The sequence below is a fragment of the Sinocyclocheilus rhinocerous genome, unplaced genomic scaffold, assembly GCF_001515625.1.
Source record: "Sinocyclocheilus rhinocerous isolate Xijiao unplaced genomic scaffold, SAMN03320098_v1.1 scaffold2419, whole genome shotgun sequence".
Classification (NCBI taxonomy): Eukaryota; Metazoa; Chordata; class Actinopteri; order Cypriniformes; family Cyprinidae; genus Sinocyclocheilus; species Sinocyclocheilus rhinocerous.
The window spans coordinates 43,144-68,562 of record NW_015629035.1 but is presented as its reverse complement, the minus strand read 5'-3'; the positions used below and the strand labels follow the sequence as shown (position 1 = coordinate 68,562).

General features: G+C 34.4%; 4 protein-coding genes across 4 annotated transcripts in view; 2 read left to right on the top strand and 2 right to left on the bottom strand.

Moving 5' to 3' along the window:
- Positions 1-951: 951 nt before the first annotated feature.
- LOC107738557 (beta-soluble NSF attachment protein-like) lies at positions 952-6,578 on the bottom strand. Its single transcript, XM_016550320.1, has 11 exons — positions 6,341-6,578; positions 5,959-6,038; positions 5,547-5,663; positions 4,806-4,852; positions 4,590-4,667; positions 4,426-4,481; positions 4,216-4,300; positions 2,972-3,076; positions 2,628-2,696; positions 2,420-2,470; positions 952-1,683 (listed from the first exon to the last, which is right to left on the bottom strand). Exons 1-11 carry the CDS (start codon positions 6,436-6,438, stop codon positions 1,582-1,584), a joined length of 888 nt encoding a protein of 295 aa, XP_016405806.1. The 5' UTR covers positions 6,439-6,578; the 3' UTR covers positions 952-1,581.
- Positions 6,579-6,992: 414 nt separating this feature from the next.
- LOC107738559 (DNA helicase MCM8-like) lies at positions 6,993-15,479 on the top strand. Its single transcript, XM_016550323.1, has 17 exons — positions 6,993-7,151; positions 7,413-7,601; positions 8,527-8,604; positions 8,722-8,804; positions 8,890-9,039; positions 9,140-9,243; positions 9,597-9,745; positions 10,454-10,652; positions 10,742-10,772; positions 10,926-11,066; positions 11,165-11,306; positions 11,400-11,595; positions 11,859-12,078; positions 13,297-13,506; positions 14,468-14,544; positions 14,947-15,136; positions 15,222-15,479. The coding sequence occupies exons 2-17, from the start codon at positions 7,430-7,432 to the stop codon at positions 15,312-15,314; spliced, it is 2,235 nt and encodes a 744-aa protein (XP_016405809.1). The 5' UTR covers positions 6,993-7,151; positions 7,413-7,429; the 3' UTR covers positions 15,315-15,479.
- A 738-nt stretch (positions 15,480-16,217) lies between these two features.
- On the top strand, positions 16,218-22,390 carry LOC107738554 (cardiolipin synthase (CMP-forming)-like). The gene is made up of 7 exons (XM_016550318.1): positions 16,218-16,816; positions 18,003-18,140; positions 18,248-18,377; positions 19,884-19,969; positions 20,907-20,975; positions 21,839-21,930; positions 22,015-22,390. Exons 1-7 carry the CDS (start codon positions 16,391-16,393, stop codon positions 22,103-22,105), a joined length of 1,032 nt encoding a protein of 343 aa, XP_016405804.1. The 5' UTR covers positions 16,218-16,390; the 3' UTR covers positions 22,106-22,390.
- A 1,170-nt stretch (positions 22,391-23,560) lies between these two features.
- The window catches only part of LOC107738558 (leucine-rich repeat neuronal protein 4-like), a 3,483-nt gene continuing 1,624 nt past the window's right edge, over positions 23,561-25,419 (bottom strand). The window contains exon 3 of the mRNA XM_016550322.1: positions 23,561-24,384. Within this exon, the coding sequence (XP_016405808.1) occupies positions 23,561-24,384 (824 nt within the window). The remainder of the gene's footprint in view (positions 24,385-25,419) is intronic.

Sequence of the window (25,419 nt, the reverse complement as noted above, 5' to 3'; positions counted from 1 at the left end):
TCACCCCCAGAGGTCGCCATCTCCCTTCCTCCCGGACTCCAGTCCCCAGACTCCACTCACCTGTTCTCTCATTACCTGATCATTGAGTCATTTGCCCCAGCTGTTTACCTGATTGCTTTTTCCTTTTAAGCTCCCTGTGTTTTATGTTCTGGGCTCGTTTGTCTCACGTAGGTACCTGTTCATGCCAGTGATTTCTGTCTGCCCTGTGCCCAGTTTATGTCCCGTTTTCAGCATTTATGTTACTCTAGCTTTTCCCCCTTTGGGGTGGTTTCATTTGTGTTTTTATTTTGTGATTTATAAATAGAGACCCCATCTGCCTGCATTTGAGTCTTTGCCTCTTTCGAACCGTGACGGAGAGTATCACTGTATCGTTTATTTTATAAGAATAAAATTATGATGCTGTAGATAATTTCCGAGCTCCTTAAGACTGTATTAAATGTGATTTTTGGGTCTTTCTTTCCTACATTATTTTGTTTAATATATTTTGTAGCCTCATTCTTTTGCTATTTTAACTAAATTAAGTCCAGAGTTTCATATAAAATATGACACTGATACCAAAAACCTCAGACATGGTATGAGTGATTATTTATTCATTTTTCTTTGAATAAATAGGTCGAACATTTATTAAAATGTTTCAATAAGACTAGCCATCTATTTTACATTTTAACATACGTTTTTGATTCCCTGTCAGTCATACAACATATTAGATGGTTTAATATATCAGATTCAGTCAACATCATTTAATTACTGACACAAAGTGAACTTCAAAAAACAAGTAGCACTTAAAGTAAAATTATAATTCATAAGGTCTGAATGGCCAAAACAACAAATGCCCCATATCCATGTGAAACAATAACCAATTAAACATAAAATTACAAATAATACCAGAATAAATCAACAATCAAAACTTATATGTACATATTCAATAACTTGATCTGCATTAGAAAATCAACGCTGTCTGTAATATCACACTCTAAAAAAAATCACTTGAGCTGAGCACTTCACCACCATTAGTGAGCAAGAGACGCTATTCTGCTGATTATGAAACATGTACAGCCACTAATGCAAATACTCTGACAGAACTGACACTGCCATATCGACAAAGACGACGTGAGGATGTGTTTTAGAGGCCAATGGCACGGAAATGCAAAAGGCAATGTGTTTTCAATTTAAACAGACAGCAGAAATAAAGTGCACTCACAAAAACCTGATATTCTACAGCACATAAACACACTTTAAACATTTATCATGCATGACAATGCCAGTGACAACACTGAAAGAAAGAGAACAGCCCTATGGGGTCTCGCATGCCACACACACAAGTACAAACAACAGTGTACGGTAAATATTTCCTCATGGTGAAGTAAAGGGATAGAGAAATGCCTTCCAGAAGAGAACCATATTAATATTTTATATACTTCTGTTTTCTCAAATGCAATGCAAGTTGCATTTGGACTTTCCAAGAAGCGTCTTATGTTTGAGCAAGTATGACTACAGAAATGTTCAACCAGATTGTCACACACATACGATACGGTAAGAAATTAAACTAGCTATGATGCCACAGTATTTTTCTTGGACACATCACTTGAGGTCGCCGGCATCACCCTGGATGGTCTTCTTGATACGCAGCAACATGGTGGTTTGCCATTGGTCGAGACGGGAGATCGAATCAAACTCCTTCACCTGGAGAAGTTAAACACAATTTAGAGATGCAACGTCAAAATGAGCAAAAAAAACTGAGTAAAATATATGAGCTGCAGCTTCTACACATTTGTACAGTGATTTTGTGTTGTATGTTCCAGGGTTATTATAGTTAACTAAAATTAAAACCATTAAAAAAAACATTTTCATTATTTGAAACAAATAAAATAAATTATTTTACAAAAAAATAATTTAAAAAAATACACTAATTTTATTATTTTTATTTTAGCTCATTTTAATTTTGTTTAAATTGATGTACTAAACAAAAATTAAAAATAAAATTAATAAAAAACTTTATACACAAGTTTAAAAACAGAAACTAATAAAAAAAACGACAAAAGCACAAACTTTAACTAAAAAATACAATGAAAAGAGAAAATGTAAAAATAAAAATGTACTTAAAATACTAATAAAAACTATTTTTTACAAGTTCTTTTTTGAAAGTCAGTTTCTGTATAGACCTTAAAAAAAGAGGAAAGAAAATTTCAACAGCAACAATGTAGAAGGTAACAGACAAATATCAGTATCACCCAAAATGTATAACAGTGTTAGAAATAAATTTGTATGAAAGGTATAAACAAAATAAGCATTTTTGTAATTGGACTTTTGATTCAAAATCTCACAGTTACTGAGATATAATATGTGACAACTAGCCCCGGTCTCCCTTATACAGTCTAATCATCTAACACACTGTTCATTTGAGAGGATATAAACTTACGGCTTCAGTGAATACCTCGCTGTTCTGCTCCTCATGAGCCTCCAATAGTTTCTGTACAGAAAGACAAAAGTCAATGCAAATGCTGCAAAATATGACAACCGCATAACTGCACTCAGTATGCACTGCTCAATTCAGAGTATGCATACTGACTGAATGCCTTATACTATTTATATTCACTATTGCTAATTAAATTAAACAATGTACTTACTTTCAGCAGCTTACATTCTCTTGAATCAGAGAATGCCGGAAACATCCCTTCATACTTTTCAATGGCAAGCTGAAAGAAATCAAACACAGAACATTTACATCGGATGAGCTGTTATATGTCAGGAACAACCACTGAACTCATCACGGCTGACGGGAAGCAGCACATTAATTACTACAATGGCATTGGTAACTGGAAATGTTTGCTACATTAACGCCACTAGGTGTCAGTGCAAGACAAGACAACTGCAATATCAACCAGCTTGAAACACTACTTTACTATGGAATTGTTATTATATGAGACTATAGCAATGTACAATACAAGTTAGCCAGTTAAAAACGACTGACCTTTGCGTTTAACTCATCCACTATGAAGTGGCAGAGAGCTGCTTTCCAGAAGTACTCTTTAGCGTTGTATTTCAGCAGAGGGTTGTCCATCGTGCTGGTTGCAACCTGAATGTGAAGAGACCTTTAACTTTAATTCCCTCTGTGTTCATTTACAGAGAGGAGAAGATATGATTCGATTTACAGTGCAAACATGAAGCTGCACTGGAAAGCATGCTGAAATATTTTACTAACCACCCTTATATTTCATGTGAGTCTGCTCCAGTAATGTTACTTGCTCCATAGATCTCTTAATATTATTGGTTTTAGCAGATGCTTTCTTGCTTATATAGTCAATTTTTCTCCCTCCTGGAGCAACCTGGCCGTTGTTCTCAAAGACAAAAATATTGATACTACAAAAATGACTCATTCTGAGGTTAAACTTAATTAGCTCTCAAATCATGTGTCCCTGTACTGTCACATAGTGTAAAAACTCATTGACTCAAAAACACATGCAACCTGTAATCTATGCAGTGAACTATAAAAGAACCTTAAATACACCATATATATTTATATATTATATATATATATATATATATATATATATATATATATATACTGTATATATATATATGTATAATATGTGTAAAATATTATTTGGAAAATATTTTGTTTCTGTTACATTACATTATTACATTTTCATTCCTACTCACTATATTGTTTATTTCTTTCATTTAATTTTTTATTTAAAAGGGTTATTATAATTAACTAAAACCATAAGAAATATTGTTGTTACTTGAAATAAAATAAACATTAAAGGGGTCATATGATGCAATTTAAATTTTTCCTTTCTCTTTGGAGTGTTACAAGCTCTTGGTGCATAAAGAAGTTTAACTGAAAAAAAACTTCAACATATTTTATTTCAGGTAGTTGCTAAAGAAAAAAAAAATTTTTTTTTATTTAGTTTAACTTCAAGTATTACAATAACTAAAGCTAAAATAAAAAATAATAAAAAATATGTAGACATATTTAAAAAAAATTAAAACTAAAATTAATACAAATGTCAAAAAAACACAACAAAATTACTAAAACTTGAACAAATTAAAATGAAAACATAAAATCTGAAAAAAAAAATTAAAAATATTAATAAAAAACTATTAATACAAATATAATAGTATCTCAAAGATACTAAAATAACACTATTTATTTATTTATTGGTAAAAATAAATAAATAATAATAAAATAATGGTTGAGTCTGTCCTACTAACCTGCTCAAAGATCTCGATGGCTTTGGGATACTGCTCGAGCTGAGCGCTGTACGAGCCCACCTTCAGCAGACACTTATTAGCAGAGCTTAACCAGAAAACATAAAGCAATGCAAATGAGCCTTTACAACCCACAATAAAAGGAAATGGAAGATAATTATAAATATTGAATGACATTCTGATTTTACACAGACATACAGTGAGAATACAAACCTGTTTGACTCTTCGCCTTTGTAATAGTCTGCAGCCTGCTCATAATGGACGATGGCCTAAACCAACATCACAACGGACAGACCGGTTAGATGGACATTCAATAGCATTTTTAGGAAAATGACACAAAAGAAAACATCAAATAGACTGTTAAAGGCAAACGGCACCTTTTCGATATCCACCAGCTCAGATTCATAGATCTCTGCGATAGTCATGTGATGCTTTGCGGCAATCGTGAACCTTCCCTGTCAATCACACACACAAATGAGAGATTAGATGTTATGTAACATTTACATGTTCAGTAAACAGGCGCATTCAGGTTAACTAAACCATAATGCAATTAATATGCATTGATTTAAGCATGCAAAGTCCTAGTCTCTTACCATGTCTGTATAAATATCGATGGCTGCGTTTAAACAGTTGATAGCCTCTGTGTGAATCATTCAAACAGAAGGGAACAAAATATCAGCAGCGAGTCAAACGTAATGCTTACAAAACAGCTCATCAGGAGGTCATCTTCACTCATATGTAATATTCTCATTCTATCAATTATTAAATCAAGCAACAAAACATTATCAAAGGATATCACATGCTGGTGTGAATGTTTAGGCATAGCACAATAACTAAATTGTTATTTTAGTATCATTTTGATAATTGTATAGTTCTATGTACATATGTTCTGTTTTCTTTTTAGTTTTAGTTAGAATTTTTAATAATTTTGTTATGTACTTTAGTCATTTTATTCGTATTTTTTAAATTAAATCTAATCTAAATCTGTCTATATGGTATTTATTAATTTGTATTTCAGTTTTAGTTTGAGTTATTTTAGTGCTTCAACACTGTAAAAAACGATTTTTCGAAGCTGTAAATAAATCAAAGATTATTGGAGAAAATGTTCACCTGTATATCAATGTTTTACTTGCTGTTTTGTAATTGTTTGTGAAATATACTAGCAATTTTAATAATTTTTTTATTGCATTTAACGTTTATTTTATTTCAAGGAACACATTTTAGTTTTAGTTAATAATACTAACCCTGATTAAACATGAAAATTGATCACATTGTTTGTTTTATTTTTTATCTTTTGCAATGATCCAAGTTATTTTTGCCCCAAACTCTCTCACCTTGAGGATCTGCCTTCTTATAAGCATTTCCAGCATCAACGAAGCTGGTGGCCGAGTCCAGTTTATTCTGCATCTGCATGTGAAGTCGTGCAGCTTGGCAGAAAGCACTGCCTGCAGCTACAACAGCAAAACACATCTTTAGATCAATGACAATAATGACACAGAAGCAGAGTGAATGCTTAAAATAGACCAAAAACACACCAAAGCACAATTATGACAATACAAGTGTAATGCAGTTAGATCACTTAAAATATTGAGTTATAGCACAAAGATGGCCAGGGACGCTTTGATCATTTGAATGATGCTTTTGAGTGAATTTCGGATAACAGTCCAACCGCATTACTATTAATATTACACATTACGTGAAATATTCTACCGGTTTACATATAAATATGAATTGACTTGTGCATACCACTCCAGTTTTTGGCCATCTTGAACATGTTGGCAGCTCTGGCATACATTTCACATGCATCCTCGACCTTATGATTACCCCTGTGAAAACATCATTTCTTTCATTAGGTGGTTTAAAGCAATTTCGCAATCAGTATAGTGCAATAATATGTGTAAAATACAGAGCGGTTACACTGCATTGTGCATGGCGCATCATGGAAATATTTGACATTGGAGATACTGAGAAACGCAAGGATGGATACATGGTGTCGCATGGTAAAAAAAAAATGCATAAACAATAATGTATTTACATTATATAGACATATGCTATTTAAAAATAGGCTACTACAGGACATTGGATGTCTTTGAATGTCAGATCGTGACCAGCATCACTACTGTCTCACCCGAACATCCCTCCGAGAAATGAACCCGATGATTTGACTTTTTTGTCCGCCTCTGCCATCAGCTGCATGGCTTCCTTCTCTTTCCCGGAATTATCCATGATGGAGTTTGTGGAGTTCACGCAGAGCTAAGCTTGGATCCGTGAAGGCCCTGGGTTTGTTGATACAGAGTGCGGCTTTAATGCAGAATCATGAAGGATGCTAGCCTCCTCCTCCTCCTCTTCCTCCTCTTGCTGTCGGATGATGCGCATCATTGAGGGAGAAACTGCGACACTATTTGGTTGAAAGCCGTAGCCACGCCCACTCATTATCATACACGCAGCAAGAAACACATCAAAATGTATAAATACGGAAATATTTAAATTAATACATTCATATAGGCTATAAATATATAATATTATACATTAATATAATATTTAAATCATATAATATATAAATTAACAAATAAAAAAATGGGTAAACACACGTATCCATATATACATACATTTGGAAAGCAATGTATTATTATAGCGTGAATTTTCTAAAATTAAATGCCATTTAAATGTAGCTTCGTAAAGCAAGCTAAAACAAGGAAGAAAATAATATTTTCGGCTCTGCGCACGTACGGAAGTGGCGTCATATTAGCGCCAAACTCGAAGACTCGCCGGACGTTACCGACTGAGGAAGTAAACAAACAGTGGCTGTAGTCAGTAAGATCTGTTAAAATATATTTCTTTAATAAAATATGTGTTAATTTCTCTCAGTTTATGTTGTTTTTTTTTCACGTTCATTCTTATAACGTTAATTCGAGCCGTTGTAAAATAAGAAACAGCAGGTAAATAGTCCAGATTATTTGTATCTGCTTCATTAATTTGGCTCATTTTAGTACAGATTTCACCAATATAGATTTATTTTAGTCTCTCGATGGTTAGATTATTAGAATATTACATAGTACAATAATATCATACATGTTCGATTATAATAAACATGATGAGAAAGAGTCAGTAAAGAAACAGAGGGTCTGTATTGATATTTATCTCTATCAGGACGATCTTGTTACTGTGCCACGTTGATAGCTGTATGATTTTGCTTTCAGACTTCAGAGGGTTAAGGATGAGCAGTCAGAGTTCTGCCCGAGGGTCATGGAGGGGTGGAAACAACTCAGCTGGAGGAGGAGGAGGGTGGAGAGGAGGAAGAGGATGGAATAATGGTCAGTACAGAGGATGGAGAGGCCGTCAATGTTGCAGAGGAGGAGGGAACTATTCCACCAACAATACACAACATGGTAAGTGTCTTGTCAGTTATAGGTCATACTAGCTTGTTTATAGACAAACTGCTACTACTACTTGTAATAAATAATGTAATTTACATTTATGCATTTACCAAATGCATTTATCCAAAGCAACTAAGCAATTAGTAACAGAGCCAACAATATTCATAGTACACAATACCAGGTTTCTAGCAAACAAATTAAATTAATTTAATTTTGTATTTAAGAAATCATAATTTATTACTGATTTTGTTTGTTACACTGACATTTGCCACCAGGGTTTCTGTGAGTCTCAAAAAGTCTTATTTTGCCCTTCCACAAATTAAGGTCTTAAATCAGAGCAGAAAGTCTTAAATTCGTAAAGACACAGCATTAAATGTTGCATGCATTGCAAAAACAAATAACATCTTCCTCAGTATTTTTGTTTTCCAATACAAATATCTAAACAACCTTAAATCAAGATACAGATGCCAAATGAACATATGAAGTCTTCAGAAGTTTAACAAAATTATTTAACATCTGTCTGGAACTCGTTTTGCCTTGATTTAAGGTGATTTTTCTGAGCCCGTTGGCAGATATTTGTTCTTGATTTTATCATGAAATCACTTGAAAAACAAGGCTTCTTATGTCATTTTGCTTCTCAAGTACAGTAAATGTATCTTGATTTAAGAATCTTTAGACATTTGCACCCGAAAACATGATTCTGATTCAACTTTTTGCTGTGTGATCAGATGGTACTGTAAAAGTTATTTCCATAATCTAGTGTTTTGAAGCAGAGCTATTCAAACCTTAAGCTATTTTTTGTGTAAAATGAGTACAAAATACATTTACATTTAGAGTCCATATTGACAAGTCTTAAATTTACCTTTAAAATCTGCAGGAATCCTGTACCCCTTGATATGATTGATTTATGTTGTTGTTGTTGTTGTTTGTGGCACAGGATTTACTCCACAAGTTAGTCAAGCAACCCTTGACATCATGTGTCCATACAAAGGATGGCGACTCTATTTTTCTGAAGGTTTTATATTTTTCCATTTCCCGTTTCATGTTTTAACGTATAATTGACCTTTTGAATATATTTCTTAATATTTTTTTTTTCTTGACAGTTTGTGATTTACGTTTGTTCCTTTTCCAGGTTTTGTCGAAAGTTCACCATATGTTGAGAAGATTAAAGTCTTTGAGCAGTACTTCACATCGCAGATTGATCTTTATGATAAGGTATCAGAATTCATAGCATGGTTTCCCCTAATGCCAGTGTTCTTTATTAAAAAACAAAATATTCTCTTTTTTTTTCGTCTCTCAGGATGAGATTGAAAGGAAAGGCAGCATTTTGGTGGACTACAAAGACCTTCTGTTTAACAAACTGATTTCACACACTCTACCTGATCTTGCCAAAGATCTTAAAGAAATGCCTGAGAAGATTCTGGACTGCTTGGGTGTGGCAATTCATCAGGTGGGTTTTGTGCTATGCATTTACATAAATGTGACTGTTCAGTCTAACATTGTCAAAATCTCTGAAGATCAAGCTGAAATAATTATATTTTTCTCTGCAGGTGTTGACTGTGGATCTGGAGCGACGTGCAGCAGAACTGCAGGGACAGGAAGAGCTTCCTGCAGGTCTACGCCCCATAATCAACATCCCTTATATCAGCGCCAGGTGAGACTGTTTACTTTACTATATGAGAGTCAAGGCAAGTCAAAGTTATTTATATAGTTATGTGAATTGTAGTTTTATTTTTGTAATATTTATATATAGATTTAATACATTTTTATTTTAGTTTTAGTAATTTTAGTATTTAAACCTATTTTATTTCAGTTAGATGCCTAAGCAACATTTGTAATAAAAAAAATAAAAAAAATAGTATTAATATTTATGTTTTATTTAGTTTGAACTTTGTTTTAATTACCAAAAACAATTTTCAATAGTTTTAGTTAACAGTAATAACACTGGTGTGAGATGTTTTAGAGAACACCATTCCTCATTAGTTTCTCTTGCTGTGCTCTTCACAGGATTCAGGAGCTGATGTCAGGTGACCAGCGTGAGTCCGGTCGGATCCCGCGCACCATTGAATGTGAGCTCACGCAGGACCTCGTGGACAGCTGTGTGCCTGGAGACATGGTCACCATCACAGGGGTCATTAAAGTGTCCAATGAAGAGGGTACGAGACATTGTCCACACTGTCAGTGCAAATATCTTTAGAAAGCTAGTGTTACATAGATTCTGAAAAGGTACCTTTATTATTAACAATTGGTTGATTGTCATTCATTTAGTATCTCAGAAATGAGGACTTAACAGACACAATCATATTACAGTCCGGCAAAGTTCTGCTAGTGCTATTTTTGCATCTGACCTCAATGTGACGTACAAACAGGACAGCCTCGGGTGGCCTTCTGTCTGATTCAGTTTTTACATGATGGTCACATTCACTGTGCAGAAAGGATCTTTGTGTTGAGCTGTTATACCCCTCACATAATATAATTTATACTGAAATTAATATATTATATCCATTTATTTATTGGAGTGCCTATATACACTAAATGCAAGTAGCCTGCCACAAATGACAAAAGGCATCTGTAACACTATTTACACTAGTTATGTGCAAATAGCATATAACTACTATTTACAATATTTTAACCTTTTACTTTTTTTTTTTTTTTGCTGTTTACACTTAGTGTATACTATCTTTGATTAGAGAATGTCCAATATTATTTTTATGACCAATATTATTTTATCCAATAACAATAGTTGAAGGTGAGCTAACTGCTTTTTTTAGACTGAGTTTGTGTCCTGCATCAACACATTAAAACATTATTTTATACAAGACTGCTCTTTCCTGTTCATGATTTTCGTTTAATTCTTTCTTCAGGAAATAACAGAAACAAGAAGGACAAGTGTATGTTCCTGTTGTACATTCAGGCGAATTCTGTCAGCAACTCGAAGGGTCAGAAAAGCAAAGCGGCGTCTGATTCTGAGGGCCAGGGACCTTCAGTGGAGTTCTCCATCAAAGATCTCTATGCCATCCAAGAGATTCAAGCTCAAGAGGACTTATTCAAACTCATAGTGAAGTGAGTAACATGTAGATTTTATAACATGTTCACTGTTGCATATAATAGCAAGTGAAGAAGCTGATGTGACTTTGTCAATTTAATTGCAGCTCTCTTTGTCCTGCCATTTATGGCCATTTGGTGAGTGTCCAAATTGTATGTTCTTATATAACTGTGATGTTTATGTTATGTATCACTGGGTGTTCATATGTTACTGAGCTCATAACCATGAAGATATCGTTGTTGATAAGTAAAATATGACTCTTATTTTGACCGCTATCTCTGTTTTCTCAGCTTGTCAAAGCAGGACTGGCTCTGACTCTGTTTGGTGGATGTCAAAAGTATGTTGATGATAAAAATCGTATCCCAATAAGAGGAGACCCGCATATTCTTATCGTTGGAGACCCTGGACTTGGTAAAAGTCAGATGTTACAGGTACATGATCTTATAAGTCCCTCTAATGCATTTATCAGTCAGTCAGATGAATTGAAGTTTATCTAATTGCCATATCTGTGCTGTTGTTGTGTGTCCAGGCCGTGTGTAACGTGGCTCCACGGGGCGTATATGTTTGTGGAAACACGACCACCACCTCAGGACTGACTGTATCTCTGTCCCGGGACAGTGGATCGGGAGATTACGCTCTTGAGGCTGGAGCGCTGGTGCTGGGAGATCAAGGTATTTAACCTATAACATGGACATCTAAATCAATTTAGGATCCAAACATGGAATGGTGATTCCTGGGAATGTGAGATTTTATATTTTCTCCAGGTATCTGTTGTATTGATGAGTTTGATAAGATGGGCAGCCAGCATCAGGCTCTTCTGGAGGCCATGGAGCAACAGAGCATCAGTCTGGCTAAAGCTGGGATTGTCTGCACACTTCCTGCTCGAACCTCCATCATTGCAGCGGCCAATCCAGTCGGAGGGCATTACAATAAAGCCAAGACTGTCTCTGAGAACCTGAAGTGAGTGTATGCCTGTGATTCTACTGATTCTTTAGTTGGACGTTGATTATAGAGTTAATTGGGTTTAATATAAGCAACAAGTAGATATCTATGAAAGATCAGCAACAGCAATGTGATGTTTAATAAATGAATAAGAATAAACACTTTCTGCTAAGTAACAGTTCATTAGTTTAGCAATGAATGTCAGATTTGAGAGCAAGGCAAGATACTACAGTCGAAAACAGTTTTTTTCAAGTATTAAAGTGTTGCCTGTGTGACTCTAGAATGGGAAGTGCGCTGCTGTCCAGGTTCGATCTGGTCTTCATCTTGTTGGACACCCCTAACGAGGACCACGACCACCTGCTGTCCGAACACGTGATGGCCATGCGTGCAGGAAAGAGCGGTGCGGTCAGCAGTGCTGCGGTCACACGCTACAGCACGCAGGAGTCCAGCATCTCCATTCTGGAGGTGTCCTCGGAGAAACCCCTCGCTGACACACTCAAAGTAATGTCACTTCACATTTCTTTTCTTAACCAGGTTTACTAAAAAAGGTTTCATTTGTTAAAGGGATAGTTCACCCAGAAATGAAAATTCCGTCATCATTTACTCACCCTCCACTTGTTCCAAACCAACAAAAGAAGATATTTTAAAGAATGTTGTGACCAAACAGTTGACGGTAGCTGTTTACTTCCAGAGTATTTTTTTTTTAACTATCATATTAAGTTTTTTTCCATACTATGGAAGTCAGATGATAGAATTTTAATTTTTGGGTGAACTACCCTTTTAACATGAACTAACAATGAAAAATTGTTTCAAAGCATGCATTAATCTAATTTAATGTTCATTTCAATGTTAACTAAATGCATTATTAAAATCAAAAGTTGTATCTGTTACTATTAGTTAATGGACCTGAACTGACATGAAATAAAAATGAAAAAAAAAATTTAAAGCATTTATTTATCTTACTTAATGCTAACATTAAGTAATATATTTTAAAATATATATTTTTATATTAAAATCTCAAATTAAATCTGTTAACATTATTACACTGTGACTTAATATGAACAAACAACAAACAATTTACAGTGATTAACGAATGCTGTAAAAAAATGTTAGCTAATGCATAAATAATTAAGAAATGTCGAGACATTATTGTAGCGTTACTAACTCACTAATAGCTTTCATTATTAAAAATAACTAACATTAGGGGTATTTGCAGTTATCACTCTTACTATTTCTCATACATATTTAAATGTGTAACAACTACTGATCTGTTAAGCATCATTTTAGTTACATTTTTTCCTAACTAATTCTATTAAGGACACTTTACAATAAGGTTTCATTTTTTTAATGTAGTTAACTACTTTATTAACAATTAACTAATACTTCTATAGTATTTATTATTCTTAATATTTCATTTTTTAAATTAAAAGTTGTATCTGTTAACATTAGTTAATGCACTGTCAATTTACATAAACAATCAACAATTATATTCTTGACTAAATAAATTGTATACAATTTTTATTAATAAAAGATTAGTAAATGCTGTAAAATATTGATCATTGTTAATTCATGTTAGCTAATGCATAACTAATGTTAACAAATTTGATTATTGACTTAATTTATGCTGTACAGTATGTTTTATTAATGCACCTAATACTATTTATTGGTACTGTACTGTATATTACAGCTGTACTAATGTTAATTTCTCTTTGACCGTAGCTGGTTCCAGGAGAGGCCTTTGACCCCATCCCTCACCAGCTTTTGCGGAAGTACGTGGGCTACGCCCGCCACTACGTTCACCCCACTCTCTCTGCAGAGGCTGTGCAGGTGCTGCAGGACTTTTATCTGGAGCTGCGCAAACAGAACCAAACGGCCGACAGCACACCCATCACCACCCGCCAGCTGGAGTCCCTCATCCGACTCACAGAGGTGACCGAAATCACCACAGGATGACCGCGATATAAGATCAGTTCTACTGAAGATATCACGACATTTACTCCACTCTGTGTTCGCTTTATTATTCTTTTTATTTAATATTTATGATTTTTCTTTCCTGTGGTGACATTGCTTATTCATGTTCTTTTTTTTTTAAATGGTCAAAAGCCTTTAGTTTACATCACAGCCACGTTGCAGCAAAACCATGAGTTACTATTTGCATTTTGATAGATAAAAATGTGTACAATACAATCAAACATTTTGAATAATTAAGATTTTTAATGTTTTTACTCACCAGTGCTACATTTATTTGATCAAAAATACAATAAAAATTGTATTGTGAAATATTACTACAATTTAAAATAGCTGTTTTCTACTTGAATGTTTAAAATGCAATTTACATATATATATATATATATATATATATATATTGTGTAAACCATGAATTCAAATAGAAAACAGTTATTTTAAATTGTAACAATATTTCACAATATTACTGTTTTACTGTATTTCTGATCAAATAAATGCGGTCTTGGTGAGCAGAAGAGACTTCTTTTAAAAACATTTAAACATCCTAATTTTTGTCAGTATTTTTGGTCTGTTTTCTATTTTTTCAGACTTGCACTAAATGATTTCATGGGGTCTAAATAATAAATGAAGGGTTTATTTGCAAAAACAGATAACTCCGTTTTGTTAAATTTTCAAAAATCAAGTTTTTTTTGTTATGTAATCATGTTTTTATTGTTTTATTGTGTTAGTTAGCTGTAATTTTTAGTTATTTTTTTAACCTAATCAAAATAACCCAACTGCAGTTTGATTGAGATTAATTGGAATGCACAATGAAAAAACATAATTTTTGAGAATTGTTAAAAACGGAGTTATCTGTTTCTGCAAAGGAACTCTTCAAATGTAGGGTCTCTGCATGACAATCTGAAGGTTTTCTCTCTATCTGCAGGCCAGAGCTCGTGTTGAGCTCAGAGAAAAAGCTACGCAAAGTGATGCGGAGGATGTCGTGGAGATCATGAAACACAGGTGACTCAAACGCTGCATTTTCTTTAAAGGGGTCATATGATGCTTTTTTAAAGATCATTCCGTTTTAGGGGGGCGTGGCAGAGTCTTAACTTGGATAAAGAATATCTCTTTGGTTTTGAGACTTTAGTCTTTGCAACTTCAGGGATCTTATCTATGCACAATCAGCTTGTAACACTCCAAAGAGAAAGGAAAACTTGAAATCGCATCATATGACCCCTTTAAGTTATATATACTTTTTTCATGGGGATGATGTGTTATGATTGTGACTAAATAATGCAGATTTATTTAGACCCAAATAAAATATGGCAGTCTCAGATTGTATTTCCTCAATTGTTTAATTGATAAAAAATTGTTAATTGTTCTTCCATGCAACAAAAAGCATTCATGTTCTTCTGCGTGTAGCTTGGCCGACACTTACTCTGATGAGTTTGGCCGTCTGGATTTCGACCGCTCTCAGCTGGGCTCTGGGATGAGTAACCGCTCCAAAGTCAAGAAATTTGTCACGGCGTTAAACAAACTCGCTGAACGCACCAACAAAAGCATGTTTGAGTTCCAGGAGCTACGACAGCTCGCCAAAGATCTGCAAATACAGGTGAACTTCATCCACGTTACATAGCATGCTGTCAGATGATGCATTTACATTTTTTGTAATGCTCTTCCCACTTCTGCTTTCTCAGGTTGTGGATTTTGAGGGCTTCATCGGTGCACTCAATGAGCAGGGTTACCTTCTGAAGAAAGGGCACAGGACCTATCAGCTTCAAACCATATGAACCAGCCACCTCTATGATGTTTTACACTCTTACTGTGTCGTACTGTTGTGTTAGTTTTTTAATGCAACAGATATTATATTTATAACACACAGTGTAATGTATGTTTACACAAATGCTTCAGTATTTCCATGTTATGAACTGTACATTGTTTTCATGTACACAAATAGACACATATTTGTCTTTAAATAGTATTTTCCTGTATATGGTATGTACAAAATCAAACAGTAACCACATTTCTGAACATTAAAACAATGTTTCAATAGTTTTGTATTGTATGATGTTAGCTGTGTCCTTTCAGCAGATGCTCCTGTGTTCCATACTGAATGCTGAAGTCTGTTTATACCATTATCGGTAACAGTAAAATAACCTTATAAGAACTTACACATGTGCAGCCAATAAATGCAAATGCAATAGATTAAAAATGAAAGAACATGCAAATGCACATGAACGCTGTATTCATTATAAAAAGCCATCTAAATAAAGTTAAAATAAAAATAAAAATGACAGATTCTAAAAGATTCCATGTTAATTACTATTAACTATTATGACATTTCATGTTACATTAGCTAATAAATTGCATGTATTATATTCTATTATAAATGGTTATTTCTATTAGTTGATAAACTGACTTGCAGTTTTGTGAATATAAAAGAAAATGTTTTACAGTGTTACAATTAATCTTGCACCTCGATATTTGTACTAATGTAAAAATGTGGTAACTTGGTATCTGTTTCTACCAACATCAAAAATATATATAATATTATATTATATGTTATAATATGTTATATTATATCACTTAATATGTCGCATTTTATAGACTTATAGACTGCTTTCAATTAATTTATTTTATTTTTTTATAGCTTATATTAGAGCGCGTTCCCTTTAATTCCCCGCCCCCTTTTGACAACTGTCGTAAACATTCAGATCGGAACACGGCATATTAGAAACGTGGGTCGACAGATATGAATGTCTCGAAAATAATATGAACGAATTAATTTCGAAATATGCTGCTGGATTCTCGGTTGGACAGTTCGGGGTTATCTATCATCTAGTTTTCTTGAGCTAAAGCCGCTGACATGCTTTTGGCGGCTTGTAGGCAGAGCTGGTTGAGCTGTGCTAAAGGACACACACACAGACTGACTGTCAGCACTGCTGCCACCTGCCACTACAGCTGCCATGACAAAACCCCTGCAAACTTACCGCGGAAAAACACTACATCACAGCTCCGATGGCTTCAGAGCTCATCTCCTCTGACCTGTATAGCAGATCTGGACCTTCACAGAGCAGTCAGTCAGAGATCAGACCATCTCTTCTCTGTTATTTGTAGATCAAAACTACCGAAACATCACTGCAGGCTTCATCTGCCGCTGTCGAGCAGTAGTTTTAGTCTGTATTGTACTGAAGCATCTAGAAAGCCAGTTTTGGAAGAAAAGGATTCAAGGGAAAAGGATGAAGATCAAGCAGCCTCTTCACCTGAGGGACATTTCCAGTTTAAAGAGCTGGTGAGCGAATCAGGCGTATTATTGAACCTTTTACACTTTTTTTCACACTTGTTTTGACCTTGGGTCTAAGTAAATTACGGCAGGGGATTTCAAACTGGGGTCCCGGGACACACAGGGGGCCGCAAGTTCAGAGAAGAACAGTGTAGAAATGTGAAAATAGATTTATTTAAATTTAAATCAATAAATAATAAAAGTAAATTAATTAAATTATATGAAATGCATGAATAATTACATTAAAATAAATAAACAGTAATAACATTTTATATTTCAATATAAAGTAAAAAATTACAATTTATTAAAATAAACTCATAAATAATACATATTTCATTAGCTAAAAAAAACTTTAATCCAAATTAAAAGACAATTGTTTTCCAAATAATATTTTAAATGGGTATGCTTTATAGTATACCAATGTAAATTAGTCAATTTTAGTTACTTTTTGTCTTTATTTTCAACACTAGATCTATTGATTTATCAATTTGAATCACAAACATGTCTTTTTGGCAAGTATTTTGTTTGCAACCTTTACTGCAAAAAATAATTTTCTTACTTTTTTTTTTTTTTTTTTTTGGTATATGTCTTGTTTTATTGAAAATGTCTTAAATCAAGATACATTTACATTTTTTCCCCCCAAAAAATAAGTGAGTTTATGCTTAAATCAAGAACAAAATAATGTTATTTTTCCTTTGAATTAAGTGTATTTTTCTCACCCCGCTGACAGATGTTTTTTTTGTTTTTTTTTAAGCATAAACCTGCTTAATTTTGACGTTTTTTTCAGTAAACAAGACTTAGTATTTTATGTCATTTTGCATCTCGGAAAACAATAAATGTATTTATTTATTTTTGCAGTGAAAGATGCACACTTATGAACAGAATATTTAACAAAAAAATTTGTACAGTTTGAAATGATAAATCAACAGATTTATTGTTGAAAAAAGAAAAGACAAAAATTATTGTTTCACTTTGTGGCTGTCAAACGCTTGTGGATCATGTTCATAGTTAACATGGTTGTTTAGATATTTGTACTGGAAGACGACAACAAAATACCGATAAAGAAAATCTCAATGAAATTTGCTTTAATATTTCTGTTGGCCACGGAAACGACATTCATGCATTTTAAGTGTGAATAAAATACTTTTTCTTCTTGCATATTCATAATGTCATGTAATGTCATTTATTCGCGCAGTATGAGAATCCATGGACGATCCCGAATTACCTCTGTATTGCCCGGATCGTTCTGTCTCCTGTCCTGGGATACTTAATCATGGAGCAGTACTTCCACGTCTCTCTGGGCCTTTTTGTACTGGCCGGAGCAACAGACTTGGTAGATTAAAGAAAATGTGATCTGTGGTGCTTGATCATTTTATTTCAAGGCTTAATGAAGTGTCCTTAAGCTGATGTTGTTTTATTGATCATTGGTTTCTCCTTCAGTTGGACGGCTACATCGCACGGAACTGGCCCAATCAGAAGTCGGCTCTGGGAAGCGCTCTGGATCCATTGGCTGATAAGATTCTCATCAGTATTCTTTACATCAGTCTGACATATGCACAACTCATCCCAGGTGAGATGAACAGATCATGAGACTTCCGTCATTGTATTTTAACCAGCAGACCCAGATTTAAAGGGATAGTTCACACAAATATGACAGTTTGCTGTTAATTTACTCACTCTCAGGTCATCCGTTTTTCTTCAGTAGAAATATAGAGAAGATTTTTAGTGTCCGTGGACCTTGGTGATTCATAAAATGCAAGTCACCGGCTACCATCACTTTGAGAGTCAAAAACAGCATATCAAGGAACACAAAATTAATACCAGTGGCTCCTATTGAGGTCTGTGCAAGAAACTAAACATTATTTACAACATTATTAGCTGTAACCCAGAGCCTCAGGCAAACGGTTCAGTTTGTGAATGAATCATTCTTTTGAACCGGTTCTTTTTAGTGAATCGGTTCATCAAATCGGACTGAAGCGTCTGAATCAGTTCGCGGCTCGAGCAGCACAGATCTACACGTTACTCAATCAAATTTCAGACGCCTGACAGTCACTCCGACTCGAAATGAGCCAAAATACCATCTGATCCTGTGACGAATGAACTGATTCAGCGCTCCAGTTCCTGTCACTGACTGAACCGAGGAAACAGTTCGACTCGAACCGAAGACCGATGAGCCGCTGATATGAGCAGGAGTGAACTGAGAGCTTGAATGAAGCAGCCAAATGAAAATTTTTATGGTTTATATAAACAGGTGAGCTGATGAAGACTAGTTTTATTCAATTTATATGTTTTGTAAAACATCCACATTTCACATCATTATTGGGTGCTTCAATAATATAATTATGTATAAGTGAGGTCATTGCGTGATTACGTAAACGAACTAGTGAATTGAACCAGTTCATAGAAACTAACTGTCCAAAAGAATCAGTTTGCGGAAAAGAATCAGATTTCCTCGTTTGCCTGAGGCTCTGGATTACAGGTAATAATATTATAAATAATGTTCAGTTTCTTGCACAGAGCGATTGTTTCGCTTCACAAGACCTCAATATATCGTCAGGGGCCATGCGTATTCATTTCTTGACTCTCAAAGTGCCGGTAACCATTGACTTGCATTTTATACGTCACCAAGGAGCACGGTTTCAGCTAAAAATCTTCTTTATTGTTCTTTACTGTTCTACTGAAGAAAAAAGTCACCTACATCTTGGATGACCTGAGAGTGAGTAAATTAACAGCAAATCTTTATTTTTGGGTGAACTACCCCTTTAATTCAGCAGAACACATCGTACACTTACAGCAGGAAGAATCCTCTTTGAGGAAGCTGAGGTTAAGTGTCACAATCTTGGTTTAGTGGTGTTCTAGTATTTCCCTTCATGAGGTTTGAACAGCTTTTCGCTTACACCCACAACCTTTAGGCTACATCAGCACATATTTAGTCATTCAAGATCTCAGAAAACACAGTATGCATTATCACAGACAAATCAAACAGCTGAAGCTGCTTTCTCAATCAGTTGTTAATAATCAGGCAGCAGTATTAGACGTGTCATTCACTCACGAGTGCTCTTGTGTTTCCTCACAGCTCCACTGACAGCATTGATCATTTCCAGAGATGTAGCACTGATTGCTGCTGTTTTCTATGTGCGCTATAAAACGGTTCCACCTCCAGTAAGTCTTCAACTTTCAATCATTCTTTTGTGCTTTATTGTCACATTGTGATTGGCTATTTAAAAGAAATGCAATAGAGTGCAACAGTCAGGTTCTGAAAGTAAAAATCAGATGCATACAAGTCATCAGTCGAATATTTTGAATAATCATGGTTTGAACAATCACTGAAATCACTCTCAAATTACTTAAATATTTGTGGATATGCATGCATATTTTGCAGTAAACGTAAGATATGTTGTTGCTACATACACAATCAACATCTTTAAAACAGTAGTTTTAAAGGGGTCATATGATGCGATTTAAATTTGTTATTTCTCTTTGAAGTGTTACAAGCTCTTGGTGCATAAAGAAGATCTGTAAAGTTGCAAAGACTAAAGTCTCAAATCCAAAGAGATATTCTTTATAAAAGTTAAGAGTCAGCCACGCCTACCTAAAACGGCTCGTTCTAACACGCCCCCACATGTCTACGTCACTATCTGGCATAATCTGGAACTACCTTAAACCGCATAAACACATTTCATTACACCAAATACACAAAATAATGTTCTTTTTAGCAGCATCATATGACCCCTTTAAATTCAGTTGTCATTTGCAATGCTTCATAGGACTGGAGTTCTTTCCCTCATTAAAGCCGTCTTGTAACTTTTCTTTTTTTGTCTGATTTTCAAATGCTTTGAATTTTAACAAAACAAAGACGTATTAACAAATCCATATGGAAAGAAAAAATGAATGGGAAAAATTATTCTGGAACCAAGGCATGCACTGATGCACTCTAGTCAGAATTGTGTTTCAGTGTTACACTGGTTTATTTTCTGTGGATCTGTGTGTTTTACAGGTCATGGAGTAACCATTTTTGACATGCTAAAAGCACCTAGAATTATTATTGCTGTGTAAGGAATCATTTCCATCACATTATTTGTCTTTATTGTCTGTTCAGGTAACAGTCAGTAAATTCTTCAACCCGTGTTACACCACTGCCCGACTGAAACCAACACTCATCAGCAAGGTGGACCATTCAATCTGTTTACCAAAACAAATATTTCTCTCTTCATAAAACCTTGTAATGCATATATTACTTTTCATATTTTTCTAAATTCATATTTTTTTTTTACAATTTAATTAAATTTGAATAATCAAAAAGTATGAAAGTTGAATTTATAAAATTGTAACAATGTTATAATTTATTTAAAAAATCTTTTTATTTTTTTTTACATTTAATTTTATTTATTTATTTTAGAAATTCTGTGTTTTTTAAATTAAATTTATGATATAATGCACATTTATAAAAAAAAAATACACAAACAGTGGTAATCAAATGAAGGCATAAAACATTAACGATTGAATTATTCTTTTAAAATGTAATCAAATGTGATCAAATTGAATACTTTTAACACCTTTTATTAAAGAAGTTTACTGTTAATTGTGTGATATTCCATAAAAAATAAAATTGTAATACCGTATTGACCCGAATATAAGACGATGTTTTTTTCTTGGAAATACATCTGAAAAAACGCGGTCGTCTTATATTCGGGCCAATACGGTAGTTTATTATTATTGTTACTACTACTACTACTTTAAGAAACACATTCTGCTGTACAATAGTAATATATTTCCATCATCATGGAAATGATTGGGTCCTAATATGTGCATTTTTTAACAGTTTTAGTAATGTTTCTGTTTGCATTTTTCCCAATATCAGATTGTATTGACTCTGAGCCAGGAATGCATTGATATATCTGTAATGCATGATAGCTGATTATTTGAATCTTATGGCCATTGATGGTCATTATTTTTATAAATCTATATGTTTTGTGTTTGAAAAAAAGATGCTGTTAAAATAGAAAAAAACTGTGTGTGTGTGTGTTTCAGATCAACACGGCGGTGCAGTTGTTCCTGGTGTCGGCGTCTCTGGCTGCGCCGGTGTTTCACTACACTGACAGTGTTTTACTGCAGTCACTGTGGTGAGGTTTTACTCACAATCACATCCTCACATCAATATTCTAAGTATTGACTCCAATTAAATGTATATTCTTGTTTGTTTGCAGGTACATTACCGCTCTGACGACCGCAGCATCCGGTTACAGCTATTATCATTACGGTAAAAAGACCGTTGAGGTGCTGAACAACACAAAGTAGATGTACAGTCATCTGAGATTGAGCTTTGACCAAGACGTTTGGATAATCAGTCTTTATGCAGAATGGAAATCGATGCCCCGCTCTTGAGACACTTTAGTCTGTAAAGTCAAAAAAAAATTTTTTGATTACAATATTAAATTCATGTGGTGTCACTTGATCTGATCAGTGTATGGTTTTCAACTCCGCGGGAAACTTTTTTAAAATCACTTTTAATGAACTTTGGGTCAACTTTGAGAATAAAAATGGACATGAAATACACATTTGTGCATATGATGTGTGTAAAAATTAGACTATAGTGAGTGTGTAGATTGGTCTTTACTGAAGGATTCTGAGTTGCAGTCGTTAGGTTTTTTGAGTCATTTCTTACCAATCCTTCAACAGATTCACAGCGTACATTTTTTTTTCTTTTGAAGAGAAATAAGGAGTCTAAAAAATATGAATGTTAGCTAGGAGTAAAGTCCAAATTGCACAAGACTGTGAACTGCAAAGTAAAAAAACTGAAGTTACTTTAATGTAAAAACCTAATCATCTTTTGAAATAGTTGATTTAGACAAGAGTATAAAACTATAAATAATATGAGTTTTAAGTAGTCATTAAATGCAATTTTTAAGTACATTAAGTTTTACACTGACTAATAGGTTTCTATGAACTACCGATATTTTATCTTTATAAATTTTTTTTTTTTTTTTTTTTGAGGAAGTCGTATGTTTTAAAAATCATTCAACCCCTTTAATTCCATTGCTTTCCATCTATTTGTTTAACTGATGTACTGACGTACTGTTATTTTAATGATTAATATGTAGTTTTTAATGAATATTTTAACATTTTTATATTTTTAAATATTTTTTGATTATTAATATTAATATTTTGAATTTGTTTTTATTTTAATATTTTCCATTTTAATTTTAGTTTGTTTTAGTAATTTTGTTTTTAAATATGTATTTATTTATCTATTTATTTTTGTTAGTTAGTTTTTAGTTGTAGTAATTTTAGTACTTAAACTAAACAAAAATAAGAAATGTTGCCCTGGAAATAGTTAAAAAAAATTTTGTTTATATATATATATATATATATGTAGTTTATCTCAGTTAACATTTATTTTATTAAAATTAACATTTTCTTAATAGTTTTAGTTAACATTAATAGCACTGTGTATTGATTTCATTGACTGGATTGTATCCAAATTTCATTTATATTTTAATTTGGTTGTGGTTGAGCACATGTATGCATAAAATCAATTATATTTTAGAAATGCACAAAGTTCTGGCCAATAGCAGGAATTTGTATTGTACACCCACCAACTATGCAGGTAAGAATATATAGAGCTATTACTTTGGGGAACAACTTTTAGATAAATATCTAATGAACTTTTATTTGGAGAGCATTTTCCATTGATTTCCTCTATACATGCAGCTGCATATGAAGAGGTATGTTCTTCCACTCCTTCTGTTCTTTCTATGGGTTGAAGAACGCTGGATTGGGGATGGAGATTAACCGGGTTAGATGTGGGTTCTCCACCGGTGCTTTCTTACACTGTTTATACAGACCGAAGCTCAGTGTTGCCACAATCAGCACCAGGACTCCACACACCACTAACAGACTGTATAAATACACCTCTGTGTTTAAACCCATCCGGACCGAGGCGCATTTAGGGCCTGATGATCCTGCGCCGTTCACGGCCTGTAAGCAGATATGATAAATGCTATCCGCCTCCAGATCTGATATGAACACCTGACGGACCGCAGAGCTGAAACTCAGGTTCTTCTGCGTTAAACCCTCGTGTCGGACACCTAACAAGTACTGCATTACCAGTGAGTACGGCGCACACCACGTAACTAGCAGTACGCTGTAAGTGACCGCCGTGACCGCGAGCGAGGTGGGGCTGTCAGGAGGCTGCGAGTCTGAGGTCACGCCGGGACAGATGCATGTCGGGTCGGGTGTGTTGAAGCAGGTGTCTTGGAGGTGAACGCAGGGGTCAACGGTGCAGTTCGTAGACTCGGTCGCGTTCCGTCCATCTTCCTGATTTTTATGCACCATCTCATCCACTATCATGGGAATCAGTGTTGGTGTTTTGGTCGAGAACTTTGTTTCTTCCTGTGAATTTGCAGATTGTTGTACCGTAGGAGTGGTTGTTGTACTTGATTCCAGAGTTTTTGGAATGAAAACTCTTGTGGTTAAGGTTGTAGTGAGGACTGATTCAGTAACTGCAGTCGATGGCATTGGGATAGTGTCGTTTCCTGAACTGGAGTTAAAGATGTCATCTTTTCCAAGATCGACATCTATATGAACACAAATCATTTGTTTTTAATACTTTACATTTTTAAGCAAAACTCATGTATTGAATTGTGGTGTGTTGTTAGTATATAGGGACATAAAATGTTACTACAGTATATACTGCAGGCCTAGAGAGAGAAAGAGAGTTTGTCTGGTAAGATTTTTTAAATTTACAGTAAAAAACTGAAAAAAAAACCATGAAATATTATTACAATGTAAAAAAACTATTTTCTATTTGAATATACAGTCAAATGTAATTTATTTCTGTGATCAAAGCTGTATTTTCAGCATCATTCCTCCAGTCTTCAGTGTCACATGATCTTCAGAAATCATTCTAACATGCTGATTTGCTGCTCAAGAAACATTTCTGATTACCGTATTATCAATGTTGAAAACAGTTGAGCTGCTTCATATTTTTGTGGAAGCTTTCATACATTTTATTTTGCAGGATTCGTAAAAAGAACGGCATTTATTTGAAAGAGAAATCTTTTGCAACATTATAAATATCTTTACTGTCACTTTTGATCAAATTAACGTGTCCTTGCTGAAAAAAGTATTAAAGGGGTCATATGATGCTTTTTTAAAGATCATTATTTTGTGTATTTGGTGTAACAGAATATGTTGACATGCTTTAATGTTCAAAAAACACATTATTTTTCAAATACTGTAAATGATTGTAGGTCCTCTATGCCCCGCCTCTCTCAAACGCTTCGTTTTCTACAAAGCCCCCTCCTTTGACAAGCGCAGTCCGCTCTGATTGGCCAGCTGACCCAGTGCACTGTGATTGGCCGAACACCGCAAGCACTCATCGGAAATGTAACGCCCCTTACCATAATCGCGAGCTTCAGCTTTCAAAATAAATATCAAGACAGTTAATAATGTCATTAGTTTTACCATCAGTTCAAGCCCGAAAGGGCAACAGAGTCGCGTGACAGACACAGTGATGATGCAGTACACAAGCCACGGTTAAGACAGCTGACTCCACTCTGATGTGACCCCGTCTCTCTCTCTCTCTCACACACACACACACACACACACAC

What these genes read in the sequence shown, in the direction of transcription:
- LOC107738557 (XM_016550320.1), bottom strand. Translation starts at nt 6,438, where the DNA reads ATGGATAATTCCGGGAAAGAGAAGGAAGCCATGCAGCTGATGGCAGAG. An exon ending in AGCTGGTGGATATCGAAAAG is followed by an intron (nt 4,482 to 4,589) that starts GTGCCGTTTGCC and finishes ATGTTGGTTTAG; the next exon opens with GCCATCGTCCATTATGAGCA. An exon ending in CCATCGAGATCTTTGAGCAG is followed by an intron (nt 3,077 to 4,215) that starts GTTAGTAGGACA and finishes CTTCACATTCAG; the next exon opens with GTTGCAACCAGCACGATGGA.
- LOC107738559 (XM_016550323.1), top strand. Translation starts at nt 7,430, where the DNA reads ATGAGCAGTCAGAGTTCTGCCCGAGGGTCATGGAGGGGTGGAAACAAC. An exon ending in TTATTCAAACTCATAGTGAA is followed by an intron (nt 10,653 to 10,741) that starts GTGAGTAACATG and finishes ATTTAATTGCAG; the next exon opens with CTCTCTTTGTCCTGCCATTT. An exon ending in CCCTCATCCGACTCACAGAG is followed by an intron (nt 13,507 to 14,467) that starts GTGACCGAAATC and finishes CTCTATCTGCAG; the next exon opens with GCCAGAGCTCGTGTTGAGCT.
- LOC107738554 (XM_016550318.1), top strand. Translation starts at nt 16,391, where the DNA reads ATGCTTTTGGCGGCTTGTAGGCAGAGCTGGTTGAGCTGTGCTAAAGGA. An exon ending in TGGCCGGAGCAACAGACTTG is followed by an intron (nt 18,141 to 18,247) that starts GTAGATTAAAGA and finishes TTTCTCCTTCAG; the next exon opens with TTGGACGGCTACATCGCACG. An exon ending in AACCAACACTCATCAGCAAG is followed by an intron (nt 20,976 to 21,838) that starts GTGGACCATTCA and finishes TGTGTGTTTCAG; the next exon opens with ATCAACACGGCGGTGCAGTT.